At 42.7% G+C, this 26,895-nt stretch overlaps 1 protein-coding gene across 3 annotated transcripts in view; it reads left to right on the top strand.

Moving 5' to 3' along the window:
- The window catches only part of rpp30 (ribonuclease P/MRP 30 subunit), a 57,172-nt gene that overhangs the window by 2,375 nt on the left and 27,902 nt on the right, over positions 1 to 26,895 (top strand). For 2 of the 3 annotated variants that reach the window (XM_038773248.1, XM_038773246.1), the window contains exons 2-6: positions 4,059 to 4,114; positions 7,240 to 7,296; positions 18,919 to 18,993; positions 22,036 to 22,107; positions 23,441 to 23,530. In XM_038773248.1, the coding sequence (XP_038629176.1) occupies positions 4,059 to 4,114; positions 7,240 to 7,296; positions 18,919 to 18,993; positions 22,036 to 22,107; positions 23,441 to 23,530 (350 nt within the window). The remainder of the gene's footprint in view (positions 1 to 4,058; positions 4,115 to 7,239; positions 7,297 to 18,918; positions 18,994 to 22,035; positions 22,108 to 23,440; positions 23,531 to 26,895) is intronic. The other variant, XM_038773247.1, reaches the window with a different exon arrangement.

The following is a 26,895-nucleotide window of genomic DNA, read 5'->3' as shown; positions in this document are numbered from 1 at the left end:
ATGGTGGTGTCCATGTCGATGATCTGGCATGTCTTGCAGAGATTACCCTGGCAGGGTTTTGTGGTGTTGTGGTTGCTGTTCTGAAGGCTGGGTAATTTGCTGCAAACAATGGTTTGTTTGAGGTTGCGCGGTTGTTTGAAGGCCAGTAGTGGGGGTGTGGGGATGACCTTGGCAAGATGTCCATCCTCGCTGATGATGTGTTGGAGGCTGCGAAGAAGATGTCGTAGTTTCTCCGCCTCAGGAAAGTACTGGACGACGAAGGGTACTCTGTCAGTGGTGTCCCGTGTTTGTCTTCTGAGGAGGTCGGTGCGGTTTTTTGCTGTGTGGCGGGGTGGAATTGTCGATCAATGAGTCGAGCGCCATATCCCGTTCGTACGAGGGCATCTTTCAGCATCTGTAGGTGTCTGTTGCGCTCCTCCTTGTCTGAGCAGATCCTGTGTATACGGAGGGCTTGTCCATAGGGGATGGCTTCTTTAATGTGTTTCGGGTGAAAGCTGGAGAAGTGGAGCATCGTGAGATTATCTGTGGGCTTGTGGTAAAGCGAGGTGCTGAGGTGACCGTCCTTGATGGAGACGAGTGTGTCCAAGAATGGAACTGAATTTGGAGAATAGTCCATGGTGAGTTTGATGGTGGGATGGAACTTATTGATGTCATCGTGTAGTCGTTTCAGTGATGTCTCGCCGTGGGTCCAAAGGAAAAAAATGTCATCGATGTATCTGGTGTATAGCATCGGTTGAAAGTCCTGTGTGGTGAGGAAGTCCTGTTCAAACTTGTGCATGAAGATGTTGGCATATTGAGGTGCAAATTTGGTCCCCATGGCTGTTCCGTGCGTCTGGATGAAGAATTTGTTGTCGAAGGTGAAGACGTTGTGGTCTAGAATGAAACGGATGAGTTGCAGAATTGCGTCTGGAGATTGGCAGTTGTCGGTGTTGAGGACTGAGGCTGTTGCAGCAATGCCGTCGTCATGGGGGATGCTGGTGTAGAGTGCCGAGACATCCATTGTGACGAGGAATGTTCCTGGTTCAACTGGTCCATGGGTGCTGAGTTTCTGTAGGAAGTCCGTCGTGTCGCGACAGAAGCTGGGTGTACCTTGTACGATGGGTTTCAAGATGCCCTCGATGTGGCCAGAGAGGTTCTCACACAGGGTCCCATTGCCTGAAACGATAGGACGGCCTGGTGTGTTGGCCTTGTGTATTTTCGGGAGGCAGTAGAGATCTCCAATGCGGGGATTACGTGGGATGACGTGGGATTACGTGGTATCAGCACTGTGGTTCAAGAAGTCACCACCACCTCCTGAGGGGCAACAAATGCTGACCTTGCCAGTGAAGGACATGTCTTATGAAAGAGTTTTTTTTAAATGTCTTGTTTGTTGTCTGGTGATCTGGGTCAAATTATATCATTTACTGGGTAAAAAGTTCTATTTAGTTGAGGTAAACATGACATGACCATTTTTTGTCCATGTCTGCTTATCACACTCTTGCGTGCAGCCAGAATTTTGCTCTGCATCCTAATTAGATTGCATTTTCACCAGTAATAGTACCGCTGAGTTTGGAAATAAATGCATAATTTGAAGTACACTACTTGGTGGGAGGAATGATTTGGTCTGCCGATTTGGTGTAACTGCTTGCTTTACTAAGCTGGTGCTGTGAGACATGTACCGTGTCTTCTCTCCCTTCAACTCAGCTGGTCTCGGGAACCTTCTCAACTGCACCTTTCTCACCAAGTCGCGGTTGGGCAAGAAAGGTGCGGCTGATTTAGGTAAGTAACTCGGAACAAAGTGGAAATCCGACAATGATTGCTACTCCATAGAAGTTACGGCCCAACATTAATTTCCATAAGGATTTCTGAAAGTCGAAAAGGAATGACACCATATGTGCACCGGGTATCAACTTCACCAGAAACAACATCAAACCCAACCCTGTCAACCCTGCAAAGTTATTCTTGCTAACATATGGCGGCTTGTGCCAGAATTTGGGAAGCTGTCCCACAAGCTTGTCAAGCAACAACCTGACATGGTCACACTCTCAAAATCATACATTCCAAGGTCCCAAACATCAATATCTCCATCTCTGGTTTTGTCCTGTACCATAGGCAGGACAGACCCACCAGAAGTGGGGGCACTGTGGTATCATCAGGAGGTAGTTGCCCTGGGAGTTCTCAGTGTTGATTTTCAACCTGTGAAATTTCAAAGCATTAGGTTAAGCATGAGCAAGAGAACCTTGCACTGATTAGTTGTGAAGTTATGGGATTCACTAATGAGTAAATTTACGGAGGAGTTGGACACAATTTAAATTAGTGAAGGGTTGTAGAGAATAGACAGGACAGTGGAGTTGAGGCCATGATGTGATCAGCCATAATCATATTGAACGGCGGAGCAGGCTCTAGAGGCAAAATTGCCTATACCTGTTACTAAGTCTTGTGTTCAAAGAAATAACTATTCTGTCTAATTTCGCCTTCCAGCTCTTGATCTGTAGCCTTGTAGGTAACAGCACCTCAAGCACAAATCTGGTGTTGTTGATTAATATGGGGATTTCTTGATTAATAAGGGGTTATGGGGAGAAGGCAGGAGAATGGGGATGAGGAACATTTCAGCCATTGAATGATGAAGCGGACTCGATGGACCAAATGGCCTAATTCTGCTCCTATATATTACAATCTTATTACCTCCCTCAGATAATGAATCAGTGCTCCTCCATGTTGATCACCAAATGGAAAAAGCACAGTGGCAAGGGCACAAAATGTACACCGGGTGGGGGACTAATTGCACCTCTACTGGCCGAGTTAGCCCAGTCCCATAGGACATAGCTGCTAATAAAAACAGTACGTATTGGAAAAAATCAGGTTTGGCAGCATCTGTGAAGAGAGAAACCGGGGCCATGTGACTCTTTAGATATAGCTACTGGACACAGTCTGTGGCAGGTGGTGTAGGAACCAACAATAGGGAAAGTTACTTGATCTGACTGGCACTAATCTACCTGCCACCAATGCATTGGTCTGTGATAGTATTGGTCGGTATGACCACCGTGCAATCCTTGTGGAGATGAAGTCTGCAGTCACATTGAGAATGCCCTTGATTGTGTTGTGTGGTGCTACCACTGTGCTGCATCCTCTGATGGACAAGCTCAACATAAGTGCAAAAGATAAGGCAAAAGCTGTTTAGGGGCTGTTTAGCTCAGGGCTAAATCGCTGGCTTTGAAAGCAGGCCAGCAGCACGGTTCAATTCCCGTACCAGCCCCGAACAGGCGCCGGAATGTGGCGACTAGCGGCTTTTCACAGTAAAGTAACTTCATTGAAGCCTACTCGTGACAATAAGCGATTTTCATTTTCAAAAGCATTTCCAACTGTCAGCATTGCCATCGCTGAATCCTTCACTATTAACATCAGGGGTTACTGTTGAACAGAATTGGTCCAGCCACATAAATACCGTGGCTACAAGAGCAGTTCAGAGGGTGGAATTTCAGCGCTAAGTAACTTACTCCCTGCCTCCCCAAAGCGTGTCCTCCATCTACACTGCACATGAGCGTGATGGAATGCTCTCCACTGTCTGGATGAGTCCATCTGCAACAACACTCGAGTAGCATAACGGGGAGAAAGAAAGCAGCCTATTTGATTGGCACCCTATCCACCATCTTCAACATTCACTCTGACACACGGTGGCAATGGTGTGCTATCTACAAGGTACACTGCAGCATCTCACCAAGGTTCCTTCAACATCATCTTCCAAACCTGCAACATCAATCACCTAAAAGGATAAAGGCAGCTGATACATGAGAATAACATGACAGGCCATCCTGACGTGGAACTATACCACCTATTACTGAGCCAAAATCCTGGAACTCCCTTCCTAACGGCACGGTGTGTTCTCACAACACATAAACTACAGAGGTTCAAGAAGGCGGCATTAACAGGCACATTTTGGGATGGGCAATACATGCTGGCCTCGCCAGCGAGGAACACGTCTCATGAACAAACAATTTTTCAAAACGTGCGTTTGGATTACTAGACTTGCAGCAACCTTCTACAATAATTACCAATAACTTATTTTCTCTGTCCCTTAGTTGGTTATTCAACAGTTGCGATTAATCATGTGGCTGAGTTTCAAGGAAAGAAACAGGTATGGAAGCTTTATTAATGTCTCAATTCAAAGTGGTTTGTGTACTCTAAATGTCCTTTCTGTCATTTAGTGTCTCATTTGTCTTTTGGGCATGGTGTTCAGAGACTCCAATTTTGCATTAGTTTTTTTTTTAAAGTCGATCTCTGAGAACAGAAACAGAACAATCGGCAACTACTACAAAGGCAACTACTAACATATCCAAGGAAAACCTGACTCTCCTTTTGCACATCGTTAGTGATGTGGGACAAAAAGTCAAGTAGAAAATAGTAAATGGAGGGAATATGTTCTAAACAGACTTGTCCAATATGCAGCCCAGAGGCCGCATGCAGCTCTTGAAGGCCCTCATTGCAGCCCCAGGACCCAATTTTTATAATGTTGGTCTACAGGTAAGTTTGAATGGATGGAACTGCTCCAATCACTGACCGTTTCTTTCCTATGCTGCTGATAGAAACAATCTCCGATTGGAGGAGCAGTGAACACCAGTTAAGGTGCATTCTGGACCTTGGAATTTAAGGGCTGGGGAACTGAGCAGGTAGCAGTGATGCTGGGGAGCGGACCCAGGGAGCACTGGTGCCGGGAGCGGAGCACAGGCGTCTGGGGCCCAAGAGGGGGGTAGGGGCGTGTGGAAACCAGAGTGGAGCTCAGACACCCCAAGCAAAGCATAGGCAGTAACAGTAATGTGTGTGTATGTAGAGAGTGTGAGTATGGGGAGGGAGAGAAAGTGTGCATCTGTCCAAGAGAGGGGGGGAAGCGGTGTGCAATTCACATTGATTTGGTAGAACGAATTGCATGCAATGTCTCCAAATGTTCAGACGACATTATGCTGGGTGGCAGTGTGTGCTGTGAGGAGGATGCAAAGAGGCTGCAGGGTAACTTGGATAGGCTGGCTGAGTGGGCAAATACAATATAATGTGGGTAAATGTGAGATTATCCACTTTGGTGGCAAAAACAGGAAGGCAGATTATTATCTGAGTGGTGGCAGTTTAGGAAAAGGGGAAGTGCAACGGGACTTTGGTGTCATGCTGGACCAGTTGCTGAAGGTTGGCAAGCAGGTACAGCAGGCAGTGTGGAAAGTTAATGGCATGCTGGCCTTCATAGCGAGTGGGTTTGAGTATAGGAGTAGGGATGCCTTGCTGCAGTTAAACAGGGCCTTGGTGAGGCCACACCTTGAGTATTGTCTGCAGTTTTGGCTCCTAGTTTGAGGAAGGACAGTCTTGCTATCGAGGGTGTCCAGCAAAGGTTCAACAGACGTAATTCCCGGGCTGGCAGGACTGACTGGGCTTGTACTCACTGGAGTTTAGAAGAATGAGAGGTGATCTCCTAGAAATATACAAAATCCTGATGGGACTGGACAGGCGATATGTGGGAAGAATGTTCCCGATTTTGGGGACGTCCAGAACTACGGGTGAGCCATTCAGGACTGAGATGAGGAAGAACTTCTTCTCTCAGAGTTGTGAACTTGTGGAATTCTTTACCACAGAAAGCTGTTGGATATATTCAAGGGGGAGCCTGACGTGGCATTTACTACAGAAGGGATCAAGGGGTATGTTGAGAAAGCAGAGTGGGGTACAGAATTTGCATGATCAGCAATGATCATATTGAATGATGGTGCAGGCGCGAAGGGCTGAATGGCCGACTGCACCCATGTTTCTATGAAAGTGTGCATCTATACGCGAGTGAGGGAGAGGGAAAGTGCGTCTGCACATGAGTGAGAAGGGGGAAAGTGCATCTGTACGCGAGTGAGGGGGAGAGAGACAGGTGTGTGCGTGTGTGAGAAGAAGGTAGGGATACTGTGTGAGGGGGCGAGGGAGTGTGTGCAGGGGCAGAATGTATCCTTAAGCCTGGATTCTCGCAGTATCAGGGTTCTCCTTTACACTCTCTGGGTGAGGGTGATGGAGTGAGCACCTTGAGACTGGAAGTGAGCCAGAAACACACACTCACCCTTTTACCCTCCTAATACTTTATTTATTTATTGCTTTTTTTTTTGCTCAGCACATTGTTTCTTTGCATATATCAGTTTTGTTTTGAAATTCATTTTAATTTTGTGCCAAACTTTATATACCTAAAATTAGCTAATTAAGGGAGGAAAATTTTGAAATATGGCATCCCACACTGGAAAAAGTTGGACAAGCCTGCTTTATAATAATGTTGTAAAATTAATAGAATTTATAACAAAATAAGCATACCAAAATTTCAGTTTTGAAATGCGTTGACTTACTCATTCCAATCTGATACCTGCAAAATACTACTAGCTACGTAGCATCATCACAATTCTCAACCATCCTTAATCCTAGCTGTGATGAAGGTCATCCCTGAAACGTTAACTGCATTTCCTCACCGCACTCCTACCTGATCTGAGTATTTCCAGTTTTTTCTTGTTTTATTTTGGATTTGTGGCATGCATAATACTTTGCTTAACTACCGTGAAATTTGGACCTAGAAACACACCAACTGCCCTGTGGCATGAATTTTTCTTTATAAATAAAAAGCTGTCCAAGTTTCAAGAATTGAACCGAACAACTGAAGCACAGGTGGCACTATGTGGCTCACCACCCTCCATTACACATACACTCCCATCCACACCTACCTGACACAAATTTCAGGCTTCTAAACTTGATATTTTCAAGACTGTGGTTCACTTTGTTATTCTAATCCTGAATTGCCTTGGCAGTTAACTATTTCCTACTGCATTCTCCATGGCAACACCTCTACCCATTAAAGTCCTCTTGCCAACCAATCAGCACGCTTTTCTCATTCAGTATAAATTGTTGTTCCTTTTACTTTTGGTATTTCTCGTGAGCTGTCTTCAGTGCCAAACAAAAAGCTTTGGAGCCTGTTTCTTTTCGAACGTAATTAAGTTTTTAATAGTAAATGTTATTTACAAACTGTATAAATACAAGCTGTTGCATTCCATGATTACATTACTCAATAAAATGTTACTGCAGTGGACACCTTTAATTATATGCTCAAATTGATTATACTTATCTGAACTTATCAACTTACAATTCCAAATGTTATACACATTTACATTTTGACCATCAGCAACAAAAGTGCAAATTGTGTATTTCAATTGAAAAAGTATATATTTTTAATTTGACATTTATTACAAATAAAATGTTTTCCAGGAAATTGCCAAACCGATATCTGTTACAGAACTTTATCCATCTCCACCTATTGTGCAGGTACGTAGATACCTTTTAAAATCTCTGATGCGTTCGACCAGTTTACTTACTCAAAAGTTTTACTCGGGTGCCCTTATTTGCGAGATGAACAAAGGACAAAACAGGTTCACAGTTTAACGCAATTTTATTTACAGTTCTATTACTCTAGAAAATATGACTCAGGCTCACAGCTGAGCTTTGGGTTTTACCCGCACTTAAAAAAGGAAGCTGGCAGGCTTCGATCACTCGGTTTTGATGCCTTCTCTGGATTCGAAACCCAGGGTCCTTTCTTCTCGCAATGGTTGTGTCTGAGCAACTCCCAGGTTATGCTCAAGATCTGTTCGATGCTCCTTTTATGCTGGGAAGCTAGGATTGAGTCATGTGTATATGCCCACCACTGGCCATTGTCTGAGCCAGACCCCAACTTGTTAATGAGAAAGACAGGATATTCCTGTTTATCCATGGTGGTTCGATCAAGCCTCATTGTCCTCTGAAACTCCCCTTGTCTGACCACCCATCAGCTCATTAAGGAGTCTGATGGCTTCTTCTGTCTGTTCTTGGTCCTGCTGCAAAGTTGATCACCTGTGTCAGGACGTTTGTTAGATATTCATAGTCTTAGGAGTGGGTAATCAAAGCCCATATAGCAATAACAGGTTTATGCCTTGACTTGGGTGCTTTTGCAGATGGCCAGTATCGATTTCAGCCAGGGTCTCAAAAGACAGTTTCTGTTCCTGGCCTATGTGTATCTTCTCGGCCTGTTTTCAGTACCAGCTTTCCTCCTGTGATCCCATAAGTGTAAAGGCATGCGATGATTAATTTGGACAACCCTGTTCCCAGAGTGAGGCAGAGATACATAAATTCCTTACGATATCCAAAGCTTATTCAATTACATATTTAAATTCCAATTCCTATCTCTCATTACCGATGCCACATTTAATCAAACTTCCATTTGTCCATCTTTTAACATATCGCAAAAGCTTGATATTTGGTAATGAGAACAGTAGCAATAATAACAAAATGCAACATGACCTGTAACCAAGGGTGTATTTCCACTTTAAACCACAATTCCAAATATTGTCCCAACCAAGCTATTTCCTTTAAAGTTTTGACTCCCATTCCCTAACCCCAGGTGATTGAAAAATCCCACCATCTGTTGCAGCTTCATTGACACACTCCAAATTTAACATTATCTCCCCACCTGTAGATCACCTCACTCCTGAACACATAACAGCCCTTATCCTTGTATAGAAGGTCATTAATTTCTAAACTATTTGTAGTTAAATACTCAGGATTAAAACAACCGATTTTACAGGTTCACATGCTCATTACCTGAGTTAGCATTTACTTGGTATTGATAACAAACAAAAACAAATATTACTTCTATAAAATATACTAGTTTCAAATATACTAGTGTCATTGTAAACTGAGAATGTTCAATTTATCTCCTTTCACACAGCGAAAGGGGTTTGAAGCTCAGCAACCCATACAGACTAACTCCTGTTGCCTTTTATTTTTCAGAATTAGAATTTATTTCTTATCCTTTCCATATTAGTTACTATTTTCACGTAATTGCCATTTAATCAATTAGATCTCGAGCAATTATATCCCGGCATGGTAGTTTTAAGAGAAGTCAAATATCAAGACATTGCAATTGGTGTAGACGTTAAGTGCAACACTTCACAAACTTTAATTCAAAGGGCAACAGTGAAGTCCGAATGAGTTAACCATTTCCACAAAAGAAAAATAACCCCTTTGTCACTATGTTGTGACAGAGCAATCTTGGAATTCTTGAAGCCTCTAGAATCGTTGGCTGTGACTTGTGATACATCTGTATTTAAACAAAAGCACAAAGATATACTCGGCCTGGAGCCAAATGAGTTAATTTGGTTTAGATAGAACATAGAACGTTATAGCGCAGTACAGGCCCTTCAGCCCTCGATGTTGCGCCGATCTGTGAAACCACTCCAAAGCCCATCTACACTACAGAACACTACAGCTTGGAAGGTTCTCCATTGTTCCTCAACTGTTTCACAATAAAGTATTTGCTCCCAGTCTACCTTAGCTAGTTCTTCTCTCATCCCATTGTAATCGCCTTTGTTTAAGCACAAAACACTAGTATTTGATTTTACCTTCTCACCCTCCATCTGTATTTTAAATTCCACAATATTGTGATCGCTCCTTCCGAGAGGATCACTAACTATGAGATCATGAATCAATCCTGTCTCATTACACAGGACCAGATCTAGGACCACTTGTTCCCTCGTAGGTTCCATTACATACTGTTCGCGGATACATTCTGTAAACCCCTCCTCAAGGCTGCCTTGACTGACTTGGTTAAACCAATCAACATGTAGATTAAAATTTCCCATGATAACTGCTGTACCATTTCTACATGCATCAGTTATTTCTTTATTTATTGCCTGACCCACCATAATGTTACTATTTGGTGGCCTACAGACTACTCCTATCAGTGACTTTTTCGCCTTACTATTCCTGATTTCCACCCAAATGGATTCAACCTTATCCTCCATAGCACTAACGTCATCCCTTATTATTGCCCGGATGTCATCCTTAAATAACAGAGCTACACCACCTCCCTTACTGTAATGAACTCCAATTGGCTTTATTGGTTGGCTAATTGGAGTATGAGCTCCCTCAATGATAGCTCATTGAGGGGACCCATATAATCACCTGTGTAGGCTTTGTGAGCCAGTCTTAAGTTGACTGGACTGCTAGCAGCACTGTTTGTAGCTGCTCCTGTAATATCGTTATTGTAAATAAATATTGGTGTGGTGACGGAACTCCTGCCTCCCATGGATTACTACACTTACCATCCACTTTGTCCTTCCAAATAGTTTGATAACCTCGGATTTTTAACTCCCCATCGTGACCATCCTTTAACCATGTTTCAGTAATGGCCACTAAATCATAGTCATTCACGATGATTTGCGCCATCAACTCATTTACCTTATTCCGAATACTACAAGCATTCAAGTAAAGTACACTTTTGTTGGCTTTTATACCTCGGTTTTGAATCTTTACACCTCGATCAGTAACCTCTCCTAAGTTATATTTCCTCTTAACTTTTCTCCTAATTTTCCTAGTCGTTGAACCCATATCTTCATTTAACAACCTGCCGAGTCACTTACCATTTATGTTTTTACTTCCCGTTTTATTCCTTTTAGTATTACTGGGCCTATTCACAGAGCTCCCCTCAGTCACTGTACCTTGTACTGTCGCCCTTTTTGTTTTTTGACTATGGCTTCTCTGCCTTTCCCCCTTACTGCCTTTTGTTTCTGTCCCTGTTTTACTACCTTTCTACTTCCTGCATCGGTTCCCATCCCCCGCCACATTTGTTTAAACCCTCCCCAACCGCTCTAGCAAACACCCCCCCAGGACATCTGTTCTAGTCCTGCCCAGGTGCAGACCGTCCGGTTTGTACTGGTCCCATCTCCCCAGAACTGGTTCTAATGGCCCGGGACTTTGAATCCATCCCTCTTGCACCATCTCTCGAGGCACACATTCATCCTATCTATCCTGATATCCTGACATCCCTACTCTGACTAGCTCATGGCACTTGTAGCAATCCTGAGATTACTACCTTTGAGGTCCTACTTTTTAGTTCAACTCTTAACTTTGAATTCAGCTTGTAGGACCTCGTCCTGATTTTTACCTATATCGTTGGTGCCTATGCACCACGACAGCTGGCTGTTCACCTTCCTTCTCTTCTTCCCCCCCCCCCCCCCCCCCCCCCCCCGCAGCCGCTCTGAGACATCTTTGACCCTTACACCAAGGAGGCAACATACCATCCTGGAGTCTCGATTGCGTCCGCAGCACCGCCTGTCTATTCCCCTTACAATTGAGTCCCCTATGACTATAGCCCTGCCATTCTTCTTCCTGCCCTGCTGCACAGCAGAGCCAGCCACGGTGCCATGAACCTGGCTGCTACTGCCTTCCCCTGGTGAGCCATCTCCCTCAACAGTATCCAGAGCGGTATATCTGTTTGGCAGGGAGAAGACCCCAGGGGACACCTGCACTGCCTTCCTACTCTTCCTCTGTCTTTTGGTCACCCATTTTCTATCTCCCACAGTAACTTTCACCTGTGGTGTGACCAACTCGCTAAACGTGTTATCCACGACGTCCTCAGCATCGCGGATGCTCCAAAGTGAGTCCATCCGCAGCTCCAGAGCCATCAAGCAGTCTAACAGGAGCTGCAACTGGACACACTTTTTGCATGTGAAAGAGCCAGGGACAGTGGACGTGTCCCTGAGCTCCCACATCGGACACTAAGAGCATGACACAGGTCTGGGATCTCCTGCCATGTCTTAAACTTTGGGTTAACTTATACAACTACAATTCCAAGAAAAAATAGATAAATAAATTAGACAATTAAAAGAAAAACTATTTACCAGTCACTTACCAGGGATAAAAAGCACCTCCTCCCAACCCAGCTTCGAATTCCCAAACTCACTCTTTGCTGTGCCTCACTCTGGCTGTGTCTTCTCTGGCTCACTGGGAGAACTCACTGTGAATGAGTTACAAGTTGCTCTTTTAAATTAGCCTGAGTTGACTCCCCCCCCCCCCCCCCCCCTTTTAGATCAAAGTAGATTAAGGTGACTGACACTTAACTGCCAACCAGTTATGTGAGTGGGTGGGGCAGTCCTTGTTAAACTTCACTGCACAATTCTAGATTAATTTAAATTCCTGAAATTTAAAAAGGAACAGTCTTACTGATTGGATTCAATTCCCACCTAGCTTCAAATTCCCAAGCTCAATTTTGCTGTGCCTCACTCTGGCTGTGTCTTCTCTGGCTCACTGGGAGAACTAACTCATACTAAGTAAAATTGATCATGTGTTAAGAGTTTCCAACTGGGATTGAAAGCAAATGATCAATATTAAAAAGTTTGCTAACGTGAGAACATTAGGCTGCAACTGAAGCCGACGTCAGGGGAGGGCACACACGCTGGTTCTCCCCCCCCCCCCCCCCCCCGACACAAGGCAACAAAATTCAAACATCCTTTTTAACAGGATACAAAGGAAAGAAAATAACGCAAAAGGTTAAAGAGGTAAATCAAAACTATTCTACAAATCGAAGAGCAATTATTTTTGCCCACAAAGTAGAAAATGCATTTTACCCCTGGAGTTTGGAAAATGGATCAAAGAGCCAAAATATATTTCTTTTAATACAACAGTAAAGGAGCAAAGAAGGAAAAAGGACATTAGGTACATGGCATTCTTACCACCAATTTCCATACAAGTTGAATAATTAGCAGACACCATACCACTACCAAAGTCTTTGGCTTTAAGATAAGAACAGGGAAGTTCCTACATAAATGCTCCGACTTGTTCAAAATCAGCATAACTGATTATAAATCACCTTATTCTACTCAGATTACCAACAATTGTCAGACCCTTCACCCATGCTCACCTCACACATACAGTATTATCCTCTTCAGCCAGACCAGCCCTGTGCAGAAGAAAGAGAACAGCCTGAAAATGCAAGTCAGATGCCATGATCATTAAGTAGGTGTCTCAGGAGCTGGACATAGGAGGGAGACAAGGAGAGATCCCAAGTAAGGGATCAAGACGGGACAGAAATAGGACCCATTAAGGTAAAAGAACAAAGCAGAGAAATAGGCTCCAAATTTAAAAAAGCGCTGTGGATAGCAGACTTTAAGCGAAGTGGTCAAGAAAGAAGTCGAACATGGGGTTGAAGGAGGCGTCGGTGTGGTCACCGATCTGTGACAACCATCGGTTCGCTCCATAGGAGTGATCAAGAGATTTGGAGATCTTTTTATTGAGGAGGGCTTTCAGAGTTTGGAGGAGCTAGAGGAGGAATTTGAGTTGCCAGGTGGGAATGGGTTCCAGTACTTGCAAGTGCGGGACTTTGTTCGGAGAAAGATTCTGAGCTTCCTGCGCCTCCCACTAAGGGGCTACAGGAGAAGGTGATGTCAAAATCATGAGTTGGGGAGGGGAAGGTCTTGGAAATATGTAAGGAGCTGATGGAGTGGGAAGGTGTTCCAATAGGGGAGGTGAAGAGGAAATGTGAAGAAGAGTTGGATGGGGAGTTGGAGGTTGGGCAATGGGAGGAGGCCCTGCGGAGAGTGAACGGGTCCTCGTCGGACGCCAGGCTCAGCTTGATCTAATTCAAGTGATCCACAGGGCACATATGTTGGTGGCCAGGATGAGCAGGTTTTTGAGGAGGTGAAGGGACAGGTGTGGGCACTGTGGGGAAAGTCCTGTGAATCATGTACACATGTTCTGGGCGTGTCCGAGGTTATGGGGCTTTTGGCACAGTTTTGCTGACGTTATTTCTGAGGTTCCGCAAGGGAGGGTCACTCAGAGTCCAGAGGTGGCAATATTTGGAATGTTGGAAGATCCAGGAGCCGGTGGGCGGGGGAGAGGCAGACGTTCTGGCTTTTACTTCCCTGGTGGCCCGGAGACGGATTCTGCTGGGATAGATGGACTTGTAACCGGGGGTTTGGGTTAGCGACATTACAGGTTTCTCAGGTTGGGGAAAATCAAATTTGCCTTAAGGGGTTCGGTACAGGGGTTCGCTCGGAGGTGGCAGCCATTCATCGGTTTCTTCAAGGAAATGTAATCTGTCAGCAGGGGGAGGGGGGTATGGAATTAACAAATAAGGGTAGGAAGACCAATGGAGGAAGGACCGTGACATGGAATATTTACATGGACCATGTTTGGGGGAGGTGGGGGGGAAAGAGAGAGCTGGCTATGTTATTGTTGGTTTTCTGTCTTTGTGGATCTTTCCGTTTAAAACTGTTAAAATCATTAAAATCCTTAATAAAATATTTTCTAAAAAAAAAAAGAAAGATGCTGAAGCTTTGAGAAGGAAACCAAAGAGTGTGTACCTTTGGTGAAGCAGTGGTGTTCTGTTTGGCTCAGCCACAATGCAATGGTGTTTGGAAGGTGAAGCCTGTGCGCCCCAATCCAGGAAGGGTGTCTCAGAAGGTGAGACTGAAATCCTGAGGTGTTACTCATTGCTGTAGCCATCGGAGTTGGAGCGACCGTTGCAATGAATTCCAAGGCACGATCTTCAAAAGGAGGATATTGGAAACAATCAGAGATGAACAAAGTTTCAGCGCTATTGGTTGACTCAATATGACAAAACCTCTCAGTGAATGGTTGTAAAATCCATGGAATATATTTTCGCCACGGGCAGCTCAGTGATTAGCACTGCTGCCTCATAGCTCCAGGGACCTGCGTTCAATTCTGGCCTCAGGTGACTGTGGAATTTGCAGTCTCTCCTAGTGTCTGCGTGGGTTTCCTCTGGGTTCCACCCACTGTCCAAAGAAGTGCAAACGAATTGGCAATGCTAAATTGTCCCTTAGTGTCCAAAATATTAGGTGGTGTTATTGGATTACGGAGATAGGGTGGAGTAGGGTGCTCTTTCCAAACGTCGGTGCAGACTCGATGGGCCAACGGCCTCCTTCTGTTCTGTAACTTCTGTGATCTGTCACATATTTTGTGTAATGTGGTGCATCTAATAACAGCTCGCCTGTTAGATCACATGTACCTCACTTGTTCAGAAAGATAAAATAATTTATAATATCTACCTTGTTTTATAGCTTTCAGGACAAGTACAGTAAAACTCATGTGTTTGTTTAAACTTCATTGTCCCCAACCCCCCTCCACCACCTGGGGTCTGGCCAAGGATCATAAAACAAAGATTATTGCACGAAAGGAGCATCTTCAGCCCATCATATCTGTACTATTCTTGAAAGATCTCAAATGTTTAAAAATTTGGTCATTGGACGTGGGCGTTGCAGGCCGGTTCAGCATTTATTGCCCACTCCCAATTGCCCTTGAGGGACAGTTAAGAGTCAACCACGTTATCGTGGATCTGGAGTCACATGTCTGCTAGTCCATGCAGATTTCCTGCCCTAAAGGACATTAGTGAACCAGATGAGGGTTTTATGTCAATTAGTCCCATTCTTTACATTAGTTATGCACTTTTCTTTTCAAATGTTTATCCAATTCCCCTTCGAAAATTAGGAATTTGCACAGGATATTTTGCAGACTCAGATAATTTGGCACAAATCGTGCATACTGTTGTTGATTATCCACTCAAATCTTCTCCCTTTTTTCTCATCCAAATCAACCTTCTACGTTTCCCCATAAATGCATCTATACTATTTGTGCCAGCCACTTCTCGCAAATTTTACATCCTCACCACTCTTTGGGTAAATAACACAGTCACAATCTGTGATCTCATGGCCCTCCATATCTACCAATATCATGGTATCAACTCTGTTTCAAAGGTTTCGGTGGGGATGTCAGGACTAGCACCGGGGATAGCTACAACCTAGTAAAGCAACAACAGAGGACTATTTGCATGCCAAACATCTGTTAATTGAACATAAAATTAAAATCCAGTTTACAACTCCCAATTGATATAAAACTCAGTTTTACAGAATATAACGTTTTTAAAAAAGTAGAAAAGGGTAGCACATTGGCACAATGGTTAGCATTGCTGCCTACGGCGCTGAGGATCCATACTCTACTTATTTACCTTTGTGTCCCAGACTCTTTCTAATTTACTGTAGTACTGTACCCACTTGGGTCACTTCTCACTCTGGGCACACTGCCATTTCTCTACTCTTCGTATTCTCTCTCTCTCTCTCTCTCTCTCTCTCCCTAGGGTTTGTCACAGGTGTGTGGGAATCCTTGGGTTAGGGGTCCGGCTTTCACTAAATTGTACCCCTCCCCCATATTTTTACCCAACTCCCTTGACTATCCGAGATCTAAATACGTAGTTTGTTCACCTTGTGTTACAGACACCCGGTTAATGTCCCAATTTTACTGGTCGAAATCTGTATTAGTCCTTCACTCACGTAAGACTGCCCGTTATGTGGGACAATCTGTCCTCTTAATTCAGGCTCAGACGGAGTGTTGGAGAATACTGAGTTGAAGGTTCGACATCAGAACAACGTATCACTTATCAAAGGACCATTTGAGGTGCCTTTAAAACCTCTGATGCGTTCGAACAGTTTACTTATTGAAAAGTTTTACTCGGGTGCCCTTATTAGCGAGATAAACAAAGGACAAAACGGGTTCACAGAATTCTATTACTCAAGAAAATATGACTCGGACTCGCAGCTGAGCTTTGGGTTTTACCCACACTTAGTAAAGGAGGCTGGCAGGCTTCGATCACTCGATTTTGATGCCTTCTCTGGATTCGAAACCCAGTGTCCTTTATTCTCGCGATGGTTGTGCCTGAGCAACTCCCAGGTTATTGCTCAAGATCTGTTCGATGCTTCTTTCTTTTATGCTGGGAAGCTAGGATTCCTGTAGGAGTCATATGTATATGCCCACCACTGGCCATTGTCCGAGCCAGACCCCACCTGTGTCTGGAGGTTTGTTACATATTAATAGTCTTGAAGTGGGTAATCAAAGTACGTATAGCAATAACAGGTTTATGCCTTGACTTAGGTGCTTTTGCAAATGGCCAGTATCGATTCCAGCCAGAGTCTCTTGAGACAGTTTCTGTTCCTGGCCTATGTGTATCTTTTCAGCCTGTTTTTGGTACCACAGTATTATTTCGGTGTACAATGTATTGCCTAAAGTGCAGTGGTTCTCAAACTTTTCGTCCGTGGACAACGTAGGTGGGACAAAAGACACTGCGAGCCATCCACCAGTCCCACTCTTCTTGGTTTCTTTTGCCACCGCAAGAGTTAATGGGCAACCCAACACTGCTTTTGAGACACCAATGAAGTGATGTTTGGTACCAAACTGAATAACTAGTCTCATGTCAGGCTCCATGTTCACCACTTCCTGCTCTGTCTAAAGACCCACAAATGTTGAAAACTTGATTTGGCAATTGTGTGTTGTAACAGTAATGTAAACCTTGCTTTTAAATCTACATTATTGTTCGTGAAGATTTGTATCCTGCATGTGGGAGCCAATCTGGTGGTGTGGAATTACACAAGTGGTAGGAATGAGGGTCCTGGTCTATCCTTACATGGCTTTGATTATGGTGTTGCATATCATTGACTTGCATGTTGGACCAGCCCCTGGGCTACCTGGATGACTCCTGGATCAGTTGTCTGCAGACAAAACTTTGAGAATCACTGCAATAGTGGATTTGACGATGGCAAATAGTATTTTTAGTATGCAATATTTTAATGTTATTTTGTAGTTAGTGTAACCTTTTTATATGTCACCTCGATTGGGACTGTCTTTACGGTTCCTACTTCCGTTGTATAGCAATTTTTTTTCTGTTTTAATCATTATTCTTTTCCATAACATTGCAAGGAGCAGAATAAAGTGGTTAGTTGTAAGCACATTTTATGTAAATAAATATAAACAATAACTATAGACAATATCTTCCATTAATCTGGTTACACGTAAATTCCATTTTTAAAATCAGATTTTCATCATTTTTGACATTTCTATGCAAATATATTTCAATGACTTATGAGTTTAGATTTTTTGAATTTGTGCTGATATTGTTCCTGATATTCCTGATTTTGTTGGTTTGCCTGGTGCATTCAGCGTGTATGTATAGATATTAGCTTAAAATTAGATTTTGTAATAATGAGTTTGTTGGCGCTTTATGCAAATATATTTGTGATTGCAAATAATATTAATCTTTCCAAAATGTTATTTCTATTTTCCCACTGGTTCAGTAAATTTTCCTAGTGAAATGTTGGCACCCAGATTCCTAAAGTCAGTTATCATTCCTTTTGTTAAAGATAGTGAAATTGTTCAGGTTTTTTGGTGATTGTTGAACCTTGCTAGAAGAGTGTGTGTGCAGTTGCAGGGTGACCAGATTATTGAGCTAATATTGATGCATACTTGCTCTAAATCGATTCAACCTACCTCCGTTTCTGAGAACTAGATTGTCTAGACCACTATCCCAGAATTTGAAATACAAAAGCAAAATCATCCACATGTTGGAAATCTGGAATAAAAACAAAAAATGCTGGAAATACTCAACAGGTCAAGCGAGAAATAGTTAATATTTCAGTTTGAAATATTTTCAGTTTTATGACCTTTCATCAGACCTTATTTGAAAAATCTGTCTAATTTTGACATTAATAACAATCTTGGAGAAAAGATACTGTTTATAGTCAAAGCAGTTAGTCAAAGGCAACACAGTGGCGCAGTGGTTAGCACTGCTGTCTCATGGCACCGAGGTCCCAGGTTCGATCCCAGCTCTGGGTCAATGTCCATCTGGAATTTTCACATTCTCCCCGTGTTTGCCTGGGTTTCGCCCCCACAAATCAAAGTTGTGCAGGCTAGATTGGCCACACTGAATTGCCCCTTAATCGGAAAAAATGAATTGGGTACTCTAATTCTTTTTTAAAATATAGTTAGTCAAGAGATAAATTCTTGATTATGATCGCCAGTTTTAGAGCTTGAAGAATTCTCAACATGCTGTTTTATTTAAGGTTTTCCCTAATGTATTCTAAACACTGAACAGTTTGCATGATTGTGCCTGCCTTTTTCTCAAGAGGTGACTTGCAATGATGTTGCAAATGACTTGTACGAAGTTTTAAACTTGAAGTCTGCCGCACATTAATGTTTCAGGCTCCAAGACAAATAAACTTTGCCAATGCGATTAAAATGCAGAACAGGAAATAATGAAACTGATAAGAGTTTAATAAAATTTCTGTTAAATAGGGGAAATCAAAACCAATTAAAATTCTGACAAGACTTACTGTGATTGTCTCTGATGCCGCTCACTGCAATGATCTGGTAAGTACTGATGCTAAATTTTTAATCTCCAGTACATTTGGCTTCTGCACCCAAAGATGTGCGGGTTGGATGGGGTTGCGAGGGAATGGGCTTGGATAGGGTGCACTTTCAGAGAGTAGGTGCAGATTTGATGGGCTGAATGGTCTCCTTCTGCACTGTAAGGACTCTGTGGCTAAGTTAATGGAAGAAACGCTTAAAAGGGCAACTGCTGATTGTGGAACAAAGGCCACAGGAATAAAGAAAAAATGGAGGTTGTGTCAGGGGCTGTTTTATTGGAAGGCAAGAGAAAGCTACAGAATTGTTTGAAAGCGATGTTGAGCATATTGATTCACATTGATATGGCAGGACAATGAAGTTTGAATAAAGGTGAGATGCATGTCCAACGACGGGAGTTGACACAGATAACAGTTGAGTGGTAGTTTTAAGAGAGCTGGGGGAGGAATGGAGTATAATATTAGAGGGATACATGAAAATTATGTAGATTAGGGTTTCATTCACAATAGAAGACCAAGCAGAAGTTCACAAATAGGTTGGTATCATTTTTTAAATCTACTTTTAACTGGAGTGATGTTTTACTCACTCAGCTCTCATTATTGGACAGGTAGTTGCAAAGAGCAGCAGCTATCTTTTGAGTCAAGGGAGTAGCTATAGAGATGGAGCCAAGTACTTTTAGTATACATGTGGAATACTCCATTGAATAGTTTTGAGTTAATAAAGAGAATTTCCTTTGGATGGTGGATAATTAAGTTATGAATCTAAGTAAAAAGAACAGCTTTATGTTCTTGTTATGCATAGAAAAAAATTTAATTCTTCCCTTCTGTTGTTTATATTAACTGCAGGTACTCGTCAAATATGTACAAAATCTAGCCAGTCGCAGGAAAGTGCAGCTCTAAATAGTTGGGGGTAGATAGCAATAAATGATTGGAATATATTTTTAAAATGTGGAATCATGCATATGTTGAAAATACATTTTCATGATGCCTATTTTTATTTTTAATATATAGTAAGTCCTCACTTAAAGTTGCGGTTACATTTCTAAAAATCATTTGAGTGAAATTACTTTCTGTGAAACATACGTTTGGTTCTCTCTGGTCTTGCATGTTAGGGAAAACAAATTACACATTGTAAGTTGGAATACTTTTATTTTTTTATTTTTTTAATATAAATTTAGATTGTCCAATTAAGGGGAAAATTTAGCATGCCCAATCCACCTACTCTGCACATTTTTGGGTTAGAACATAGAACAGCACAGAACAGGCCCTTCGGCCCTCGATGTTGTGCCGAGCAATGATCACCCTACTCAAGCCAACGTATCCACCCTATATCAGTAACCCCCCCCCCAACATTAACCTTATTTTTGTTTTTTTAGGACACTAAAGGCAATTTATCATGGCCAATCCATCTAACCCGCACATCTTTGGACTGTGGGAGGAAACCGGAGTACCCGGAGGAAACCCACGCACAGACGGGGAGGACGTGCAGACTCTGCACAGACAGTGACCCAGCCGGGAACTGAACCTGGGACTCTGGAGCTGTGAAGCATTTATGCTAACCACCATGCTACCGTGCTGCGAAACCCACGCAGACACGGGGAGAATGTGCAAACTCCACACGGACAGTGACCCAGAGCCGGGATCGAACCTGGGACCTCAGCGCCGTGAGGCAGCTGTGCTAACCACTAGGCCACCGTGCTGCCCTGTTGGAATACTTTAATAATAATAATCGCTTATTGTCACAAGTAGGCTTCAATGAAGTTTCTGTGAAAAGCCCCTAGTCTCCACATTCCGGCACCTGTTCGGGGAGGCCGGTACGGGAATTGAACCCGCGCCGATGGCCTTGTTTTGCATTATAAGCCAGTTGTTTAGCCCATGTGCTAAACTCGGATTGCTAAATTCCTACTTGAAATAACTTTTCAAATAAAATGCATATAAAAATGTACAGTACCCCCTTGTTGCTGATCCTACTTCGTCCCACTCTGCTCACTGCAAATCCTTCTCATCCCTGGCCCTCCGACCTATGGCTTCTCCCTACCCCGGTCATCCAACTTGCCTGTATTCCCCCCCCCCGCCTCAATCTCAATCTCTCCATATGCCCAACACACTGATACCGCACTTCTGCTCCTTGGTTCACTCTCTCTGCCTCCTTCTCCTGAAACTGCATTCCCATTCAAGATGTTCCAAGGTTATGAAATTGTGGGTCCCATCAAATGCCAGCTGGGGCTGTTGTAAACCATGTTTTTATTTGAAAGCACTCACTGGCTGCTTTCAGCAGCATTACAGAAAGAGCAGCTTTAGCAATCATTTTTTAAACTTGGATTATAATTGCCCCAGCTTGGTAATGGGGACCACACTTTCACAACACTCGAGCTCTGACATCAGATCTGGATTTTTTTTTTAGTTTTTCCAATTAAGGGGCAATTTACCATGGTCAGTCCATTTACCCTGCACATCTTTTGGTTGTGTGGGTGAGACCCACGCAGACGCTGGGTGAATGTGCAGACTCCATCCGGACATGACCCAGGGCATAACCTGGGTCCTTGGCGCCATGAGGCAGCAGTGCGAACTACTGCGCCACGTTGCCACCCATCAGCTCTGGACCTTGAGAGGGAAGTGGTGAGCCAGGCTGTGGGGGTTCAGCGAGAGGTTGGGCACTGGGAGAAGCCTCAAGGCAAAGGGTCAGTCTTGGGAAGAGGCTTCATGTCGGCATTAGAGAGCAAGAGAGCCCACTCCAAAATGGCCCAATTGGGTCATGCAGAAAATGACGTTACAACAAATCTTGCAACAATCAACAAGATTGTAGGTCCCCAACATTAAAATGCAACAATGTTAAAATGGGAAGCCAATAAGCAGGAACTTACTGTATGGCATAGACGTAGCCTCAGAAAAGTAAGTATAGTTTTACTATAAATCGAGCACATTGCCGCAAAGTTACAAACAAGCGTATTCTGTTATTAGCCAGCTTCCGGTTTTATTTTTATTTGTCGAAACTTCATTTGAACAAAGATAATGTTCTGATCATTAAAACGCAATTATTGTGTTACAGAGAATCACGTCTCCGCACACCAGGTCATATGACATTGTGGCTGTGTTGCCAAAAACAGAAAAGCTGTTTCATGTAAGTGAACTAGATTTGAAAAAGTATAATTAACTCGTATCCATTTACGGATATGACCATTATCTTGCTGTGTATTTCAGTTTCTGTTTAATTGATGCATAAAATTTAAAACCAGTATCTACAAATTCTATTTTTTTCAGCAAAACTGATCAATGCAACAAACAGCCAATTTTCTGCTTCCCTCTCCTGTTCTTTGTCTGACACAATCTGAAACTGCCTATATTATTTTAGCTTGGGCGATCTTTATCGACTTCAATATTCCTCCAGCATTGAGCAACCCATTGGCAGGGCTTAGGATCAAAAAGCTGTAGGCCTGGCAGTCCTGCAACAGTAATAATGACTGGCAGCTGCTGGACCTCTTGGTGCTGTGTGAAAAGAGCAACCAGAAGAAACTCCATACCCAAAGATATTGTCTGATGTAAAAATGCTTGCCATTTTCCCAACTGCAACTTCTCGCTGCATGCCCATATCTTAGATCCTCTAATGGGAGTGAGGGAGGTTGTTGCTGAACCTGCGGTCAGGTTTGCCTCAGTGTTGCTTTAGCATAGTGATATTGCCATAGATTGAAGCACAATTTTCCTCTGCTACAAGTGGAAATCTGATGATGTGTTCATCCATTTTGTACCCAGGACTGGCAAACCAGAGTAAAATTTCTTCTCCAGATTCAAATTGTTGAAACTATTTGTAACCCTGCCATCTAAAATTCTGTAGTAGTTCAAGTGTTGACGAGAAAACTTCATGGTGGCACAGTCGTTAGCACTGCTACCACATAGGACCAGGGACCAGGTTAAATTCTGGCCTTGGGTGATGTGCAGAGGTTACCTGTTCTCTTTGTGTCTTAGGTGGGTTTCCTCCAAGTGCTCCAGTTTCCTCCCACAGACCAAAGATGTGCAGGTTAGGTGGATTGGCTGTGTAAAAGTGCCCCTTAGTGTCCAAAGATGTGCAGGTTAGGAGGAGTTACAGGGATAGGGGGAGTGAACCTAGGTACGGTGCTTTTTCGCAGGGTCGGTGCAGACTCAATGGACAAATGGCCTCCTGCACTCTAGGGATTCTATTCTACGTAGTTAGCCATGTCTCTGAATAAAATAAACATATACATTTCTTTACATTTTGCAAGTGTGTGTTATATTTTTAGGGCTGTGAAATAGCAACTTTTGATTTTTTTTTAAAGCTAATCATCCCTTGTACTGTCCTTTTTATTCCCATTCCAAATTGACATTTCTATTCTAAATGTGGCAGAATGGAAGAGATTTAAGTTAATTAAGTATAACGTAACTATTTTGGACCTCATTCTTACCAAATATTTTTGTGACAACAATTTACTTCTTAACAGGTAGCTTGCATGACCTTGGATATCGACTTAATTTGTATTAATGTGATAGAAAAACAACCATACCATTTCAGACGACCTTCTGTCAATGGCGTAAGTACTATAAACCTTTAATATTTGCTAAAGGGCTATTGTTATGTGAAAACTTTGGTGACAGAAAATAGAGCCACAAAATATCAAAAAATATTCCGTCAAATATGGCACAACTTGTCCAAACCAAGATAGAACTAGTAATAAAACTAACCCAAGAGTTGAACAAAGGAAGAAGTATGGATTGATTTGAATTGGTGTTCAGGATTTACCTTTTCTGGCTTGTGTAACATTTCCTCTTAAGTTCTTCTTGGGTGACTTCATGGTCATTGTGGCTCCTTTTTGCTGCATCTTCATTGTGTCCTTCAGGTCCTGGTTACCTAAATTGAACATCGTACTGAGTGTGGTCTCACCAAACTCTATCTAATTTTAGCATGGTTTTCTTTGACTTGGTCCTCCACTTTTCTAACAGTGTAATTCGGCATTCAGTTTGCTTTTTTAATAACTGTTCATTGGTGTTTGGACATGTTAAATGTTCAGATACTAATGCCCATTGCACCCATCAGTTCCAATTGGAGTTATTTCAAGATTACCCAGCTACTCATTTGCTAGCTGACAGATTTTGATGTAAATCATAGGTTCTATTGCATTTTCATATTAAATTACACTATTTTTCCTATGTATCAGGTAGTTTCAAACTAACCTCTACTATCCAGTATCTATTTGAAGAATAATTTCACATTTTCTCAATAAGACCACATTACTATTCTATGCCCCTCCGCATCTACTCATTCCTTATCATTCTGTACCAAAGCTGCACTGCCTTTTAGTCCCACTCTGTGCTCCTTTACCCTTTCTAGAATAGTCGCAGCACAGAAGGAAGCCCTTCTGCCCATTGTCTGCATGCTGGCTCTCTGCAAGAGCACCCAGGCTCACTCCGCTTTCCTTTCCCCATTTTTCTTTTCAGTTAATGATCCAATTTCCTTTTGAATGCCAAGATTGGGTCTGCCTCCATCACAGCTTTATGCAGTTCATTCCAATCCTAACCATTTAATGTTTTTTTTTAAACCATTGCTGTCATTGATTTTTTCTTGTCAATCACCTTAAATCTGGACCCACCAGTTCTGATCCTTCCACCTATGGGAATTCCTTTTCCCTGTTTACACTGTGCAAACCACTCATGATTTTGAATACCTCATCATATTTCTTCTCAACCTTCTCTTCCAAGGAAAGCAATTTCAGCTCCTTAAATCTATCTAAGTAACTGAAGTTCTTCATCTCTAGAACCATTTTCGTGAATCTTTTCTGCTCCTCTCTCTCTCTCTCTCTCTCTAATGACTTCATATGCCTCCTAAAGTGTGGTGCCCAGAACTCAAATGTTTCATTCTAACTGAGGCTGAGCCAGTGTTTTTTAAAAACTTATCACTTCTAATATATAAACAAAATATTTTGGACATTGGAAATCTGAAATCGAAACATAATGCTAGACAACCTCAGCAGGAGACAGCATCTTCGGGGAAAGAAAGTTGATGTTTCAAATCCGTCTGACCCTTCAGAGTTTTTTTCAACTTCCCTGCTACCTTTAAATGATTTGTGTGTGCCACAATCATCCCTCCCCCCCCACCCCCCAACACCACTATTCCACCGGTCTGTTCTTTTGAAGTTGAACTCTATCACAGTTCACAGTACTTCCAAGTATTGTGGTATCTGCAAATTTTGAAATTGTGCCCTAAACTCCAAGGCCTAAGCCATTAATCTCCATCAGGAAGGGCCGGGGCCCTAACATTGATTCCTGTGGTTCTCCACTATAAACCGTCCCCAGTTCAAAAAGCAACCACTTACCTGTTTCCTGTTCATATTCATAATGTTACTGTCCGTTTTATTCTATGGGTTAAAACTTTGCTTGCACGTCTGTTGTGAGGCATTTTAATCAATTGCCTTTTGGAAGTCATGTAAGCCACATCAACAGTATTCCCTCATCAACTCTGTTACTTCATAAAAGTTCCAAAACTGATTATTTCAACATGATTTGGGATTAACAAATCCATATTAGCTGTCCTTAATTAACCTGCATTTGCCCAAGTGACTATTGATTTTGTCCCAAATCATTGTTTCTAAAAACTGCATCACTACCAAAATTATACTTAGTGGCTTATAGCTACTGAGCTTATCTTTCCACCAGTTTTTAAACAATTCTCTGTGAACCTGTCCCTTTGCACTCTGTTCTACCTAAGCAACCTTTGGCTAGGTTCACCGCTTTTTACTCCCCTCTACGAAACTCCCAGCACAATCACTGAAACCAGTTTCCTTGTAGACATGTAAGCTGTAATACTTCTTTGCCCCTTACACATCTCACTCTCACAATTCCTAGGAGTCAATTTCTCCAACTTGTCCCCCTTTCCACATCCAGCCCTAGCTTCTGTCAATTCCCTTGGCAGGATTCCAGCTACCTGAATGAATTTTTAGAGGCCAATTATAGAGCGCTGTCCTGAGCTAGGCTCCTCCAGTCGTAACTTGTTTCTAGCTGAGTTTGCCAATGGCATAAATGTGACTGAAACCTAACTCACTTGCAGTGATTGCTTCTCTGAAGCCACCTTAACATGTCACATTTCATTAACTATGGCTGTGGCATAACCCATGAGTGCATGTTCCATCTTGGCTTATCCCTTCACTCATTAGAAACTTAGCCAGGTTTCAGCACCTCAACAAAAAAAGAAAAAGGCGTATAGAAAGATGCTTGCAGAGGATGTTGAAATCACCTCAAAAATCATTGTTATATGAGGAAAAGGGGAGCGACAGAAGCAATGTGGGCCTCTTGACGATTGATAATGGTCATATTGCCTATGGAAATTTCAGAGATGTTGAAAACTGCTTTGTGTTAGTATTTAGAATAAATGAAGAGACCAGCATGCTGGATATCCCAAGGAAACTAATATTGAATCAGGGAATCACAAAAGTTAGCATAAGTAATTAACAATCACAAAGGAAATAATGGCATTTATGAATGATATCCTCAAGACAAATGGTTTCCATTGCAAGCTTTTAAAGGTCTTGGGAAAGAGCTGGTGCCCGACCTATAGTCTTCCAAATTGATTCGAAAACTTATTTAAATTGGAGAGTTTTACAGATCACTTCGCTTTTTGAAAATGTATTTGTCATGGGGATGCGGGTATCGTTGGCTAGGCTGCTTTCTTGAACCACTGTAGTCCATGCATTATAGGTACACCCACAGTGTAGTTAGGAAGTGTGTCCCGGGCAGCACGGTGGCGCAGTGGTTAACATTGCTACCTCACAGCGCTGAGGTCCCAGGTTCGATCCCGGCTCTGGGTCACACTGTCTGTGAGGAGTTTGCATATTCTCCCCGTGTTTTCATGGGTTTCGCCCCCACAACCCAAAATAAGATGTGCAGGGTAGCTGGATTGGCCACG

Source organism: Scyliorhinus canicula, chromosome 16, assembly GCF_902713615.1.
Source record: "Scyliorhinus canicula chromosome 16, sScyCan1.1, whole genome shotgun sequence".
NCBI classification, from domain to species: Eukaryota; Metazoa; Chordata; class Chondrichthyes; order Carcharhiniformes; family Scyliorhinidae; genus Scyliorhinus; species Scyliorhinus canicula.
The sequence above is the reverse complement of the archived record's forward strand: the minus strand, read 5'-3'. Positions and strand labels throughout refer to the sequence as shown.